Genomic DNA, 17,768 nt, shown 5'->3' on the forward strand with positions numbered 1-17,768 from the left:
TTTGAAAATAGCGATTCCTGCTCGGTTTTTTGAGGTCAGAAAAAAAACCACACGTTCTAGCTCAATTCTGACAGTGGATTTGAATTCAGCAGAGTCTTTTACATAAAAATGTACTATTTGATGTGGAAATAATTTTTTTTCCAAATTTTCCCAGTAAATTTTCATCAATTTTCACTATTTTTCACAAGTTTTTTGAGGTTAGGAAAAAATTGTGACGTGATGGGCCAATTCTGACCCCAGATTCGTGTTCAGAAGGCCAAATTACTACGAAAAATATATGTCGCATAAAAAGTATACCCAACTTTTTTTTTTCTGTGTGGCTGTGATCAGTTGCTTAATAAAAGTTGCTTATTTTCGTGCCCTCTGTCTACCTTTTCAAGGAACGTACTGATTTTAGAAACACCCTATATATTGGTTTACAAGCTTGGCTATCAGATAAGTCAAAGTAAGGGCTGACGTTTGCCCACAAATGTTGACTTTTGTAGGCCGTAAGACTCCAGGGGGATTACGATCGACGCCTTTAGATCTGACAATTATTATTATTAATTAAATTTAAGCAACGAATTGCCTCATTTTGAGGCACCTTTTCTTAAATTTAATGGCGTTGATAGCCTAACTTCCCTTGAAATGTCAACAATTAAAATGATCCTTTTGTTCTTTATATCTAATACGGAAGATTTCGAATTCAGTACGCCATCTATCGTTTTAAAATTAAAATAAAATACGCCATCTGTTGGTTGCCACCTCGCTCGTTTCAAAATTTACCAAGGGAATGAATGGCTGATACGATTTGAGTTGGTAGCCGCGGCTTATGATTTATTAATAGGAATTTCGACCCGCAACGAAATAATCCCGGTACAATAATAGCCGCAATTAAAATTAACCGCCCCATTAGCTCGAGTTAAGCCCGCATTCCACATTCTAATCAGTAGTGTGTGCTTTTAAAATAGTTGGAATGGAACCAAGCGTCGATCTGAATTTTCGTTATCTCCGAGTGTCCCTCGAGGAGCGCTCAATGATGTCGATGAACCAGATGCCTGTTAATTATTAGTTTCGAAATTTATTCCCAGAGTTAACAAGCGCCCTGGCACTAATTGGAAAGCATTTTTCTCTCTAGAACTTGTTCGAAGTTATGGACGCATTAACAGATCTGGATAGTAAACAGTTTAATAGGCCTTTTAAAGTGACTTTACACGTACGTCGCGAAGTTTTGTGGAAAAAAACATAAACACAGAGGTCGGCATACGGTGATCTCATTACTTAATAAATATTGATTATTTTTTTATGCTATTAAAAATTCTATTTGTTTCTTTGATTTATAAATGGTGTATGATTTCATTATTTTTGTGATGTCTTCATCGTGATCGATTGAATGAGTCATCGCACATCTTGGTAATATTCTCATAATTTTGAAATTTGTACTGCATTGTACGGAGTGTTTCAAATTTAACACTTCGGTGTTATCAAAAAATGTTGTAAAGACGTAATATACAGAGTGTTTATTAAGTAGTTGTATAAACTTTGAACATTCACGCAAAACTTTGTGAAACTGGCAGTTTTAAAAGGACAACAGATATCCCAGGCAGCCCTGCGACAGTTCGAACAGTTGAGATTGAAGAAGCTGTGTTAAATAAAATTGAAGAAGACTCTCAAATTAGTACATGAAAAATATCTCGTTAATTGAATATTACACACACACACATGTAACGTGTGCAGGCTCTATTTATTACCTAGAGACCTAGATATTTTCCCCTAAGAGTAGATTTATGCATTTGGTTGCATAATAAATTATTAAGAACCCCGGATTTTTTAAACCATGTGGTTTTCACAGACGAAGTTTCGTTTTCTCGACATGCCATCATTAACTTTCACAATAACCATATCTGGGTTATCCCAATGCTATCACAGAAAATTATTTTCAAATACAATTTTCTCTAAATATTTGTGTTGGAATTATCGGTGATCACCTTCGAGATCACCTTATTGGACCTTGCATTCTTACATAAAGACTTACTGGCGAAGAGTACCGAAGGTATTTGGAGCATGATCTTCCTGAACATTTAGAAGAAGTTGATTTAGAAACCAGAAACAGGATGTGGTGATGTCGTCAATTTGTGGACGAGAATTACTCTAACCTTTGGATAGGAAGAGCGGGACCGCAAGCCTGGTCTCCCAGATCACCAGATTTCACCAGTCCAAGATGAACAAGATCTAAGAAACAGGATATTTGAATCGTGTGCCATTATTAATCAGATACCAGGTATATTCGAAAGACTTTGTCAATCAATGTTAAGGCAAATTGATGCATGCGTTGCAGTAAGGCGGCGGTCATTTTCAGCAGTTATTGTAAATGTTATCAACTTATTTGTAGAAGTAGTTTAGTCTCGTAAATGATATATATTCCTCACATTGCAATACAATTAATAAAGACACATTTTTCACTTGTCTTTCAAAAACTCTTAAGGAGGTTTATCGGGTACGGATGTCCGTCTAAAGTCTAACGAAAGTTTCTGTAGATTCGCTAGTGACCAAAGTAGAAAGCCTTTAGATTTGGCAACGTTGCACTTGGCTAGCGCACTCGGCTCGGCGTTTGCTCGCTCTCGTTCGATCATTCTGTTTGTTTGGACACCTGCGAATTTAAAATAATACGCTACATCGAGACCGCGGTGTTGCCGCTATCACGCATATGGAGGATAAGTTAGTCAACGACAGCAGTTTCAAAGAGAATTATTATAAATTATGTATTATATCTTACAAGTACCTAATCGATTTCTACAAGCTGTCATACGGTTCCTTAGATATCGGATTTCCTATTAAGTTGCGGTGGAAACTGTTCGTCAATTGTTGCGCATTCTAAGTGGAAAGACCAAAAAAATCTGCATTCTCATAAGACTCTTACTAAATCGTGAAAAATTATTTTATTAATATCTCGTCTCTTAGATATCCAAACCAATAATTTTTTTTTGAGGATTTTCTTCATATTAATAAGCTTATATTAATTTTTTTATGAATATTTGTTCGTCAATTCCAAATCAGATAAACCTCCTTAATGATTCAACTTAACAAAATTCACTGGCAGGTTTAGCTTTAAATCCGTTTTCTTTTTACAAAACGGCTGCTTTCAGTGATAAGTACTAAGAGTAGGTACCTTTTGTACTTAATATTGAATGAATGGTATGTTTAGTGAAAAATGACATACAGTGCGACACAAAAAAGTTATGGTTATTTAAATCCAGATATAGAACTGTATGTGACGCCCTTTAACATTAAACTAACAATAAGTACCTATTTGAGTTTCTCACCATCGATAGTATCCGAATTTCGTCAAAGTGCCTTATTATTGAACAAAAATGTAATCAAAATATTATTATATTTTTTTTGGACGCCCTGTATCAAGAACCAAGCCGTTGCGGACTCGTGTTCATATGAATTTTTTTTCTTAAAATTAGTCAAAGATTCACCCTTTAAAGTTTGTACAAGTACATAATAAACACCCTGTATTTATAAAATAACGTCGGTAAATAGAATATTTACTATTCTTGAACAGTTAAAGAGTCCGTATATTTTGAAAAACATGCACCTGGCATGTATTGATGTCAGATATTTTCTTTACTGATTTATACACACGTTTTTTCCTAATATCACACAGAAACTTAACAATGAAAACACATAAACACATCGTACCGTTAATTAACATAAGTAAGTAGCTTATTAATAAGTAGAGTTCGGCGTTTTCGTCGGCTAGTCATAGGCGTGTCATCGAAAACAAATAAATAAACATGTAGGTATAAATAAAAATAGATAAATTTGCATACTTTATCAGAGAAAGGTCGTTTTTACCCCTTCGCACGTTCGGCATTATAATCACTTGTACACGAAGCAAGCTCGAAGCCATTAACTGCCGTTATTACCGATATCGTACGATGCGCTGTAGCGAAAGGCCGACGGGACGGCTTTCATCATCCGACCGAGTCCCGAACTTTATTAATAAGGTTATTCACTTAAACTACATAAAACACTTTCCTTACTACCGGTTTAAATTATACTATAAAATATAACTTAATGAAACACTGCACTATAGAAATCCTGTTGCAATTTTAGTAAAAACATACATCACATATTAAAAATTATCACTCTAAACATAGTGCTTTAATAAAATAGTAACATAAAACAGCAAAAATAAATATTTTCAAATATAAATTAGTTTCACATATAATTATTAGTATCTAGTGTATGTCCACATACCAATTTTAGCAAAAATATATTTTTTTGAAAACCTATTTTTATTTTAATATTCGGGTGTTTAAATGCAGTTAGGTCGACTATTGATAAAAACAAATAATTTCAGATTAGTTCTCTGAGGAACACGTACCATTACCCCTCAAATATTGATCCCCACTTAAAGTTACACTCTGGATATTACACATGCGTATAATGGTTGGAAACTGTTTCTGACTGCTCTATGACTAATTTAAGATTTCAACGTTACGTGTATTTGCCACCCCACCAAAACCTTTCATTCACCGATACCACCTTTGGCACCTTTAATGCTAATGGAATTCTCTCACTGTAAATGTATTCCACATATCCGAATGACTAATGCAAGTAACGTGCGGTTAAGGGCCCTTTTATTACTTCTAATCTGAATCCAAATTAGAAAATCTCTTGAAGCGAAACCGATATAAATGCAAATCTCCACCTGCGGAACGAACGGTTAGCGAATTTTTCGTCGAAGTTTATTGCTTCCTGGATTAAAGGGTCACTATAAGGATAATTGCATCTGAAACCTATTTAAAAATCTTAATTTTTATGTTCCAGGAGCAATGGTCAGTTGCGCAACACGTTGAACAAAGCACGCACGCTGTGCGACAAGTGGCGGGGCAGCACCGGGGGCGGCATCATAGGCGCCGGCAACAGGTTGTCGCTGGACGGCAGCGCCCTGCCGGGCGACACGTCCCCCCAGAACCACGGCCGCCTGTCCAGGTGGTTCTCCATCAGGAGGGGAAACAACCACCAGTATGACATCGAGAACGCCGACGCTCAGAGGGCGGCACAGGGCAACAAGATGCCCCAGCTACCGGAGGTGAGCGAAAAGTTCTCTAAATATAGATTCAGAGATAAAAATAAACCTCTTAACTGGTACGCAACGTATTGTTACTGCTGTAATGAATGCAATGGCACGGAAAATCACATGCGTAGATATCAGTCATGTTCATTGAGCATTTTCTCCTGGTATATCTTAATTATACCTTATTTACACTATAAATAAGGGTGACAGGAATTTTGTAGATAGTATAAGTTTGACTGATTGTCTACACAGACAGGGTGATTCAGAACTTATCCAAAAAAAAAATGTCCAGGGGACTCTTACAAATACAATTTTGTAAAGAAAAAATCAAAAAGGCCAGTTCGAAAATGATTTAAAAATACACTACTGCATTCTGCACGGCACTGGAAACTGTAAAACTGACCTGGTACAATGCGACCGTCACGGCGCCGGCGATGGTGGCAGTGTTAAAAACGGACAAAAACTTTGGCAAGGAAAGGAATAAATAGAATTTTTGGCACTAACTACTAAACAACTTTTGTAAACACTATGGCAACGACGACTGTAAAATCGGATTTTAATATTCGGAGACGCTGAGGCCACGTGACTCCACGCGTTTTACGATTTACGCTAGAGACTACAGTTGTCCAGCTATGTAATGGTTGAAGGTACTACAATTTCAATAATTTGTTTCTTGGAATAAGTTGTGATTCACCCTGTATATTGTTTATAGCAAGCGTATTATCCACGAAAAGCGCGTAAAAAAATTAGGAAGCGAATATATTTATCATAACCATAAGGCGAAACGTCAGATTAAAACAATACCTAAATAGTTATCTTACAGTATTAAACAATTTGATTTTAACAACGAAAGTCTATAACCGCTCTATATGAATGAATAATTTGTTAAGAATTTGTGTAATTTCGAACAGATTTTTCATAAATTCACATCTAATATAACGCCCGCCTTGAAATATTATTACAAATTCGCTGACATATCCATCATCTCCACAACCAGTTAAGAGGTTTATATGTTTAGTCTGGCTGTGTGTCCCGAAAATACCAAAATGTAGGTTTCAACATTCTATTAGTAAGTTTTTTTCGGTTTGATTTCAATTTATTATTTTTTTTAAATAATATTTTTTTTTTAAGTTTTTTAACTTTATTTTAAAGATATTGGTAATTATTTACCTCAGTTGAAATCACAAAATATCTCCGGCTCCCCTATTTTCTGGAGTACTGATCTCTCATCTGCAGTTATTTTTGTGCGGTCGAATTTAGTTTTCGAAAAATAATATTCAACATTGTAACTTCATACAACTCTTCTATTATCACTTTTTACAACACTATATAGCCACACATGTAACTAAAGATCGAATAATTCTTGGAATATATATTTTCAGAAGTTTAAAGAAAAAATACGTATATGTATTAATTTAATGTACATATGTACTATTTGTCGTCATCTGAAATAAGGTTACTAATTAATCACGTATCGCAAATATATTTCTAGGGGCAGTAAATAGATTTATGTAACTTTTATGTTCATTTGGCCAATAACATACTTTCATAACTTAATCGGAATATAAATGAAATAGGTATTACGTTTGTAAAGTCTATCTATTTAATGATATACTTTTTTTAAAATGTAATATAATATCAGATGAACTTAACCTGACTTAATCTAATCTAACTCTATATACAAATGTATCTATCTACATAGAGATAATAGGTTAGGTCAGTGTTTTTTTATGTTAAATAAGATATAACTTAATTAACCTAATCTTATCTTTATATACAAATTCTTAGAGAATTGTGATTATCGATAGATTAAAAGGCTTAAAATAAGAAGTGGATCTTATTTGTGGAAGGGCGAAATAGGCGCTTTCATTATAGCCATCTTTCTCTATCGCACGTATTTCTATGACTCTCTTTATCGCTCTCACGTAACGACCGATGAACCATGGGGACTTTCCGACCCTGTATCTATTTACCTTGTTGTTTACAAACATAATATCTCAGTCGTTTGCTATGCTAAATTATTAAAGTTTTTTATTGACGAAGTGATTATAAGGGTTAAAAAATTTCTCTTCACCAGATATCATTTTTAATCCGTTTGCTACCCCTAGAAATAAATTTGCTATACTTGGTAAACTTATTTCTAAAGATAACCGTAATCATCTAGATCACGCACGTCGCTTTGAAATAGCACGTGTGGTACGATTTAGCAGTTGATAGAATATCACAAACAAGGAAGGGTTAAAATTAGAATCATGATGTATGACGTCACGTAACGATATGGTGAATTGAACACCAAGGACTAATAATTGATAATAATGCATTAAATAAATACATTCTTCCTTTAATCTTCAAATACATATATGTTTTACGTTTATTTAGGCTACATGGTGCTCTAAATAGTGATAATTGTAATGTATAAAGCATAGGTCTATAATTTCTTTTTTCGAAGACTGGCTTCGATCGCACAAAACTTTAGATTCGTGTTCAGCGCCCTCGAAATTAGGAAAATAGGAAAAGTTTTGTGAGGATTTGGGCATTTTCCGTTATAATGAATGATTGTTATAGTATGAACCCAATTCAAATAAATTATAAATGTTTTACTAAAATTGTTGTATGGGGTGTCCCAAGTCATAGGGTCATCTCTATAGCTCGTTTTTGAATAGTGTTAGTGACAGCACTTGCCATATCATGTTGAATATTAGCAACAAGCAGAATCTGTTTGCAACAACACAATACTTAAATGTTTGGATGCGTATTATTCATTTCTTTCTTTCTCATTATAGCCAGCATTGTAATGAAGCAGTGGCCAAACCTGAATATGACTTTATTAGATGGGAATTAGAATCACTTTAAATTAGCTTAATCTTAATATCTTTAAAGTAAAGTAAAAGTACAAGAGCTAAAAAAAATATATATTTAAAAAAAGGTATGTATATTTAGAGTGTTAACGCTTAAATTATTAGGTGGAAGAGGAGACAGGCTTCCATTTCCCGAATTGCACCCCCTCCCAAAGGCGGCAAGTGCCTCCTAGTTTGCCACCAGCACCCCCAAACTTAACCCCGCAGCAACTTAAAAGGAGGATGATCGTTGCTGCAATTGTACATAGTGAGAATTCATATATCGCCACTCTTCAGAGGCTCGTAAATGTAAGTTAATAAAATTTAGCTCAGTTTGCACAATTTTTATTACGATGCCACAACTGTTTTGTTTGTAACCACTTGCGGTGGTATTAAAATTTTGAGTTTAATTTCACCAATTCATTTTGTAGCATTATTTTCATAAAATAAAAGTTTAATAAATGAATGAATGTATGTGAGGGAATAACTTTGACCACATTTTTCACAGGACTACAAAAAACCACTCGAAGAGAGCAGTCCGCCAGTGCTCAGCGGTTCAAAAATCTCCACCCTCTTCCACAGACTACCAGAGATACTACAGTGCCATACTTTGTTCAGGATAGCTTTAGCGGAATGTATAAGGAATTGGGATCGAGATGAGAGGATAGGGGACGTTTTTGTAGCGTCATTCTCAAAGGCTATTGTGCTGGACATTTACAGTGGTTTTATCAACAACTTTTCCGTTGCTATGGACTTAGCAAAAATGGAAGCAAAACGAAAATCTGCACTGGCAGATTTTTTGAAGGTAAATATTAATAATTCAATTTTATTATGATAATATTCTGTGTTATCAATTTTAGGTGAAGCAGATCAGTTCACATGATCGGTTATCATTTTTTGGACTAATGGTAAAACCAGTGCAGAGATTTCCACAGTTCATATTATTTCTACAGGTAATATTGCAGAATATTTTTAGTTTGCATTTCTTGAAATCTTCCGGTTTGTAGGATCTCTTAAAACATACTCCGCATGGCCATCATGATAGGATGTCCCTTCAGTTGGCCCTTACCCAACTCGAATCTTTAGCAGAAATGCTAAACGAGAGAAAAAGAGAGGCTGAACAGTATCAAGCATTCAAAGAAATGTTGCGTAACATTAGCGGAAAATTCTCCGCCAGGCCGCTTTCCGACAGCAACAGGTACTTGCTTAGGGAGGACAATGTATTGCAATTGGTAAGAGTTTAACACATTTTTTATCCTATTTTATATAAAAAAAGTAAAGCTGTGTTTATATTTATATAGTTAAAAAATATGTATGCCTAACAAATCTGTTTATTTTTATAGGAATACAGCCAAAATGGCATGGTAACAAAAGCAAAAAGCCGAAGACTGCTTCTTCTGAACGATTTAGTTGTTTGCGTGTCAGTTGCCGCTAAATCTTCAGACGATTTCGGCGCGAGCGAAAGGTTGAGTTTGAAGTGGACTCATCCTGTTTCTGAAATCGAAATCCAAGATACAAGCACCTCTCCTACACTCAGTCGAATTTTGACCTCGAATCAACCCAAAGGAGGCAGCATCAAATCTAATGGTTCTTTTGAAGGCAACCAACCTCAAGACGCTAACAATTTGTGCACGGAAATGAGCAATTTGATGCACGATTATGAGGTCATGAGCAGAATAAACGACCTCACCGGCCAGTTGAAGGGCACTTACAAGGAGATTAACGTGGAAAATACCAGGAAGATCCTCCAACAAATCCAGAGCTCTATCCAACAAAAAGACGAAGAGATGGCTTGGGTGGACTCGTGTTGTCTGCAATTAGTCGTCAAAACCAAGGGCAAAGAAGAAACGTACACCTTCCAAACTGACAATCCATCCATAAAGAGAGAATGGATAACGGAGTTGAGATTGGCACAATTAGCTCTGGACCCTAACAATTCGCCGGCGTGGGAAGTACCTGAGCAGGAGCAGAGGCCCTCCACGAAAATGCCGCTTTTCGTCAAGTCGCAGACAGTTTACTCGTCACAGCATCAAACCGAGGTAACTATGTCAATTTTTAAATCAACTTCAAAAATTTATTTTTTGGAAAAATTTCAGGTACGCTGTGGATGTTACTATACTGTAACTTTACCGAAAACAGCAAGGAGGAGGCATCGGACTCAGAACTACTTGTGGATCTGTACCACAGATGGCGCCAGTAGTCACATATCCGTGTTGGCTCAGCACCCACAACAGGCCGGCGTCTTGAAAGATCTGATCTCGTTTTCTTTGGTCGAGACGCAAGTCACCGCCATGGAGTTTGTAAAAGGTTAGTAAAAAACTTTTTTTTCTAGAAGCCTTTAGTTGAGTATTATATATACTATTAAATGTAAAATAGTTTGTTCTTTATGCTCTTTCGATATATTTCAGTTTTCGTAATTCGATATAATGTCATTTACTATTTGAATTGCATTACTTTATGATATCTATTTAAATTAACAGTAAATTCTTTTGCTTTTTGTGGTACATCAGCAAAATTTTCAGGTCGATTAAGAGTCCTATCTATTTCATCTTCAGTGGGTCATGAATTTTTTGCTTATCTTTACTTGCTTTAATAGTCCAATTGCAAATTTTTTATGCAAACTTTTCTAAAATACATATTTTTTTTAACCTAGGAAGTGGTTTTATGTATACTTGTGGTTGAATCTTTAAACTCTAAATCCAAAATTTGATCCTCATGCTGAACAATTAAACTAAAAATGTTTTCATATCATATACAGGGTGATTCAGTACTTATTCAAAAAAAATTTTTTGATGTACAGGCGACTTACAAATACAATTTTGTAAAGAAAATATCAAAAAGGGCAATTTGAAAATGATTTAAAAATACACTTCTATATGGCAGTGGAAACTGGTCCACTGCATGGCAGCAAAGTGTGATAAAAACAGACAAAAATTTGAAAAAATTTCATAAGGAAAGAAATAAATATAATTTTATCAGCAAATTCAACTGCTTTTGCCGCTATTGTTATTAATTAAATTAATTTGTGGTTTTAGATAATAAAATAATTTGACATACCTGATGTTACAGGTCCGTCTTACTCAGAACAAATGTTTGTTTTGCTTCACCATAACACAAATGCTTTACCATAAACAAAAAATGTTGTCTTGCTTCACCATAAATTAAAATGGTATCCATCAACTCCGAGTTGCTATTTTTGACACTAACTACTGAAAAACTATTGTAAACACTATCGCAAAGACAATTGTAAAATCAGACTTCAGTATTCGGAGTCGCTGAGGCTACGTGGCTCTTCAACTCTTATTGCGAATGACGCTAGAGACTACAGTTGTCCAGCTATGTAATGGTTGAAAGTACTACAATTTCAATAATTTCTTTCTCGGAAACTATAAGGATTTTACAAAAATTTTTTTACAATATTGACTCCATTTCTCATGCCCCATCTATTCCCAAATTTGTTTGCATAAATTGGGAATCATGTTGTATATGTGTTCCCCATGATGTTCTCGTACATTAGTGTCCCTGGTCATTTGAACCAGTCTTATGAATTCTTAAGGAAGAAGGAGAATCTGATTAGGGAAGCATTTTACGTATAACCGTGATGCAACCATCGCATTTTGCACATACTCCCCATAAAATAAAATCCATGTCTACTACACTAGTTCATTATTGTAATATGCATAAGCCATTGTAAAAAAAATGGTTTCTCTTTTTCACTTCTATATGTATATAGAATCATGATCTATAGATAGTCTCGCAAAATTAATGATCTTATAAATTTTGAGGTTTTTATAATATTAAAGGAAAATAATCATTTTAATAATCAGGAATTTGTAATATACCCTGAACTTTTGTGAATACTAATATACTGGGTCATTTACACTAAACTAAACATTAATTATTCTTATACGTAAATTACCGGTTTGTTATTACCTACTTCACCTTTTTTGATTCTGTTAATTTCTAACTTTTATTGACTCTTAGTTAGTAACCAAATTAAGCCAAGTAATCACTGAACCAACCAATTTATTTTTGGTATGTTTACTTTAGGTTCTAATCTGCCCTGCCCCAATCTGGCGACAGACATGGTGTGGGTGGGCACCGACCGGCACAGATTGTTGCTCTACGCTGCCGACGAGCCTGAGAAACAGGAGGAAATAGCAAATGCCAATGTCCCTGATGTTGTAACGCAAATCAAATACCACTGTGATAATGTATTCGTAGCCCTGGCTAATGGCAACTTGTGTGTATATAGGAAGAATCCCATAGACGGCACCTGGCTGCTCCAGGACCCGCAGATCTTAAGTTTAGGGACCGATGCGGTCTCCTGCCTCTTGCCCATAAACTTGTGTATATATGCTGCTTGCGGGAAGAAAGTCTGGGTGCTAAACGGATTGACCGGAGAGATACAGAAGAATTTTACCATACAGCACGAACACGTCGGCAATGTGAACTTGATGGCGCACAGTGGCATTGGGCTGTGGATTTCCCAGAAAAATTCCAGCACGATTTGCCTCTACCACACCGAGACGTTCAAACACCTGCAGGACATCAACATAGCGTCGATTGTCATGAGGGTTAACGGAACTACAGGTAAAATATTTTGTAAAATATACTTTTTCTAAAATAAGAAAAGATACATACGTGATATATAATTTGTCATACATGATTCTGGTTGCCTAACATAGAACTGCAAGCCATTTCTTTTGCCTGCTTAGCGCTCTGTTGTCATATCACATCAGACGGATTGACATAGTTCACCTAAACTAGGTCAATGTCAGAGATCATTGACATAGATTCACAAACTAAACACAGTGCTTTAAGAAAATAGTAGATGTTTAGGCCTTTTAATACATTCATTCAAATTTTAAATAGGTGCCTTTCTTGAGAAAAGAAACTAGCTAGTTGTATGAACAACTTGTAATGTATAGAATAGAGAGTAAGTCGAGCAAATTGCCAACCGAGAAAGTAATTTTCATCTTAATTTAAAAATCTATCAGAAGCTTTGGTTATCTGTGATAATGATCTTAGTTCATCGAAACAATTTTCGAATTTTCAGGTCCCAGAGACTCCGTCAACAACAACAGGCCACTGGTACTTGTCACGGCACTTCTGGCTTGTAAAGGCCTGCTATGGGTAGGCACCAATGTCGGCAGAGTCCTAACGATCCCTCTGCCTCGGTTAGAAGGCGTTCCCATCATCAGCGGGAGAGTTAATGTCTCTTATCATGCTCATTTCGGACCAATTTCGTTCCTGTTGGCACTCCAACCAAAGAATTACAGTAACAGCTCTCTGAAGGCGTCGTTTAAGGAGAGTAAAGAGGAAGCAAAAGCAGAAACTGAGAGTTTGGACAACAGTTTCGTCGAAAAGTCTGAAGAAAGTAGTCCCCGGCCTAAGATGGAGAAGCAGCTATCGGACAGTTCTATGCAAAGTATGTCGGCAAAGCTAAAATACTTGGCCAGTAGTCCAGTGGTTTTGAGGAGGAGGAGGTCCAAAGAGAATGACATGGCCCGAATGTCAAAGACACTGCCAAGAGGTAGGTGATACAAAATCATATGTTTATAAAGTTTTTCAATCATTGATATTAGAGTGAATTAATATGTAAAATTTTTTAGAGGGCAGATTTGTTAATTAAAAGGGTTCTATAGCAAATAGGCAACAGGCAATACATTTTTATAGATTTCACACATTTGTCTAAATATGAATTATTACACAAATAAAGGACTTTCCTCCATTCTAACACGTTTTCTATAAAATGGAGTTAGTTTGAAAGGTAAAATTTTTTATTTGTTGTAAAGAAATTTGTATTTTGCCGCATTTGAACAAGCGCATTGTAAATTACAAATTTCTTTACACCAAAAAGTAATTTGTGTTTCAAACTAAGTCCAGTTTATAAAAAATCTGCTTTAAAATGGGGGAAAGTCTGTTATTTGTGCATTAATTCATATTTAGACAAATTGTGTAATAAAATCTATAAAAATGTATAGCTGGTTGGCTTTTTGCTATAGAGCCCTCTTAACATATGAAAATGAAAATTATTAGCCAGGTGTAACCACCGTCAATTTTAAGAGTTCACATCTTAGGTGCAAAAGTCATTTACAAAATATTTTTTTTATTATTTAACTTTTGTATCAATTTGTTCCTTTTTATACAGGGTTATCCAAAAGTCCCGGTACGGCAGAAAAACAAATGCATTTTGGGAAAAAATGTTTCAGACAAAAGTATAAGGATTTTTCCCTGGCTATCTGATGGTGACCTTGGATTTGAACTTGACTTTGTTCTTCAAGGTCATTTGAAGGTCTAGCCCAGTTTTTTAAATGGAAACCTCTATTTTTTATTGCGGATTTCGAAAGAGAAGGAAATTTTACATCCAAAATTGGTCTTGACAATGACTGATAATGACTTTCAAGGTCATTCTAAGGTCAAAATTGTTTTTTCATTAGTAACCCCTATTTTTTATTACGGATTTGGAAAGAGTTGAAATGTAACCTTCAAGTACGACCATGACTACTATGACTTTGATAATGACCCTCAAGATCATGTCAAAGTTAGGTTAATTTGTTTACATTAATTATTATTTTTTTGATAAGTTAGGAAGAACGGAAAAACAAATGTACGAATATGACCACAATCCAAGTCTTGGCCTTGAACCAGTATTTGAAGGTCATTTAAAAAAAAAAATTTTTTAATTTTCAGTCACTGTGGGGTAGCTAGCGATCCCAGTCATTTAAGGCAAGGAGATAGCCCGGACAGTTAAGGCAAGGCTAAAGATCCCGGACAGTTAAGACAAGGCTTACAACCTGTGGTCAAAATCTCTATCAACATTTTGGCAGATTCCTAGACAGACATAAGAATTTTCAATTGACTATTTTTTGTTTTAGATCTTCTAAATTTCGTGGTTTAGGAGCGTACACTTTATTTTTTATGTACTCCCAAAGAAAAAATTCAAGTGGACACAGATTAGGGGACTTAACTGGCCCCCCTCCGACCTATCCAACGATTATTAAATATTACATCTAGGTAGTTTCTCTCAGTTGCCCGAAAATGAGCAGGTACAAGGTGCACCTTAATTGGACGGGTATACACACCACTTTGTCTTAATTGGTTGGGTATATACACCACCCTGCCTTAATTGGTCGGGTATATACACCACCTTGCCTTAATTGGTCCGGTATACACACCACCTTGCCTTAATTGGATGGGTATACACACCACCTTGCCTTAGTTGGTCAAGACTAAACGCTACCTTGCGTTAGTTGCTCGGGAGTACTGCCGTACCAGGACTTTTGGAACTCCACCCACATTTGACCTTGAAGGTCATGGTCAAGGAATTGGTCAAGGTCATAGTAACGTAAAATTTTCTCCAATTCTGCAATAAAAAATTGGGGTTCCCATTTAAAAAACTTAACTAGACCTTCAAATGACCTTGAAGGTCAAAGTCAAGGTCAAATCCAAGGTCACCGTCAGATAGCCAGAGAAAAATCCTTCCACTTTTGTCTGGACCATTTTTTTTCAAAAAGGGACCCTGTATATATATTTTAATACGTTTTTATATTTTTCCATTGGTAATTTCTGTATAATGTTTTTTGTTCTAATTAAAGTCGCAGAAAATTTGCCTTTTCCATTTTGCTGATGTTACAATTGTTTATAGGTCTCGGCAACGGGGGCTCCATCTTCTCAACTTCGAGCACCTCCTCTCAAAGCTCGGGAGACACCAACAACGTCTACGGCCTATACAGCGACTTGATGTACGTAAAAGACTACGAACGCGAGGATAACATCCTCACAGATCCGGTCTACGAGTCGCTCAGGAGGAGCGATCCCGAACTGGCCGCCATCCCCAACAAAGTCAGCACCCTGGATAGAAGACTGAAAATGAAGGTATCGCGACCGCGCTCCCTCGACCTATCCAATTGGTCGGTAGACTCTCGATCGTCGAGCTTGTGTACCTCCTCGGGTTCGGAAGAGAGCATGGCCATGCGGTTGAACAACCTGGGGAGGAGCGTCTCCCGGAATAACTCCAACGCCTCGAGGCAACTAAATGGCGTATGTGAAAATAGTGCTAGTACCGTCTTAGAAAAAGAAACGTCTGTAGCGGAGAAATCCGCTGTGGTTGTAAATAAACCAACGAACACAAAGACTTTGAGTAAGAGCAAGAGTAGTGCTTTTGATAATGCGCGGAGGACTGTCATAACGTTGATGGGTGGACGGGGCTATGTGAATTGCAGGCAACCGTGCTGCCTGGCGGACAGAAGCAAGCATGTGTTCACTGGAAAGGATACTAATAGTAATGACGCTCATATCGTTATATGGGAACTTAAATTGTGATTTGGTAATTATTGTGAAAAACTATTTAGTAACTTGCGCGCTTTCAATTTTGCCAGTTGTACAAAGAGATGATTTTTAAATTCTAGAAATGGGACGTGTTGGAATAGTGTGTACAAGTTACTACTTAGCATTTTTTTAATTAAAGAAAACGCACCTTTCGCCTTAAAGTGTAATACAATCGGATTTTCAAGTTTCAAGAAATTGTTGGAAACACAAGAAAAATATGTTGTACGATTTAAAGTTCATTGAAAACGTAATTTTGTTAAAATTGTAGTTTAAAATGATAAAATTTTCCGTTTGCATTGCACTTCGCGGCAGATGTTGTATGTGTATCTTAAATAGCGTAATATAAAATAAATGTCATATTTTTATGGACTCCTTTAATTTATAAGAAATTTTTAAGTTTATATTTTTTAATTTATTTGTTGTCGAACCATGTTTTAATTTATTTAAAGTGTCGTCCCCGGCGCATAGACCCCATACACACACATACACACAAACAATATTTTCTATTAGGGACTGTATATTTTATAATGATGTGTTCTGTTATTTTTTTATGATAGTTGCATGTTTAACTATAATAAATTTATTACTGTTCACTGTGTTATATCAGAGCATCTATTAAAATAAAGCCTGAAAAGACGCCCGTTGTTTTAATGTTACCACAATAAAAATACCACATATAAACGGGATTCGTTTTGTAAAAAATTCTAACTGTTTAATTAAGTAACATATATTATTTTTCTACATATTCCCCGCCTTAGAAATACATTTTTCCCCATCGGATTGAGAGCTTTTTTATTCCATCATTGTAGAAACTCTTCAGACATTGTTGTAGCCATTGGAACACAAATGCTTCCACTGCGTCGTTGTCGTCGAAACGTTGGCCTCCAAGTGCTTCTTTGAGGGTCCAAAAAGATGGAAATCGCAAGGATACAAGTCGGGACCATATGGCGGATGTTCCAGCGTTTCCCAGCCTAATGCATCCAGTTTTTGCCTTGAGGCATTGGCCGCATGAGGCCTGGCGTTGTGCAAAAGAATGACACTTCTTACCGATTGCTTCTTCCTTTTCCTTCAAAATGACAACTTGGCGCCATCCAGTAATTCACAATAATATTGTGCATTAATCGTGCGTCGATCATGGAGAAAGTCAACGTGAAAAGCACCTTGCCGATCAAAAAATTCACCTTTCCGGCTGACGAGCACGTCTTTGCCTTCCGCGGTCCCCTCTCGTCACTTTATCTCCACTCCATACTTGCCTGCTTCGACTCGGGCGTGTAGTAGTGCACCCCCTCCTTAGCCAAAAACTATAATCCGTTGCTCCACGGAGACATGCACTTCTGTCTTGCTCATCGTTTCTTTGCATACTAAAGGGACTCGAGCGAATTGCGGTCGGTTCTCTCCATTCGCTAACGGTACAGTCTATCTGAGCATCAACTCCTTGAAGGTCAAGGACCCCTTCGTAATTTAAAAAAAAAATCAGTCGTTTATATTTGATATATATACTTGAGAATCATGTGATGTCGATAAAAATT

The 17,768-nt window shown here is 36.2% G+C and overlaps 1 protein-coding gene across 1 annotated transcript in view; it reads left to right on the forward strand.

Moving 5' to 3' along the window:
* Positions 1-16,876, forward strand: part of LOC108904291 (rho guanine nucleotide exchange factor 10) — a 75,996-nt gene extending 59,120 nt beyond the window's left edge. The window contains exons 3-12 of the mRNA XM_018706783.2: positions 4,819-5,083; positions 8,032-8,214; positions 8,414-8,710; positions 8,766-8,858; positions 8,913-9,137; positions 9,249-9,944; positions 10,002-10,212; positions 11,956-12,498; positions 12,965-13,441; positions 15,557-16,876. Of these exons, the coding sequence (XP_018562299.1) occupies positions 4,819-5,083; positions 8,032-8,214; positions 8,414-8,710; positions 8,766-8,858; positions 8,913-9,137; positions 9,249-9,944; positions 10,002-10,212; positions 11,956-12,498; positions 12,965-13,441; positions 15,557-16,233 (3,667 nt within the window). The 3' untranslated portion in view covers positions 16,234-16,876. The remainder of the gene's footprint in view (positions 1-4,818; positions 5,084-8,031; positions 8,215-8,413; positions 8,711-8,765; positions 8,859-8,912; positions 9,138-9,248; positions 9,945-10,001; positions 10,213-11,955; positions 12,499-12,964; positions 13,442-15,556) is intronic.
* The last annotated feature ends 892 nt before the right edge of the window (positions 16,877-17,768 follow it).

This window comes from Anoplophora glabripennis, unplaced genomic scaffold, assembly GCF_000390285.2.
Source record: "Anoplophora glabripennis isolate ALB-LARVAE unplaced genomic scaffold, Agla_2.0 scaffold145, whole genome shotgun sequence".
NCBI lineage: Eukaryota > Metazoa > Arthropoda > Insecta > Coleoptera > Cerambycidae > Anoplophora > Anoplophora glabripennis.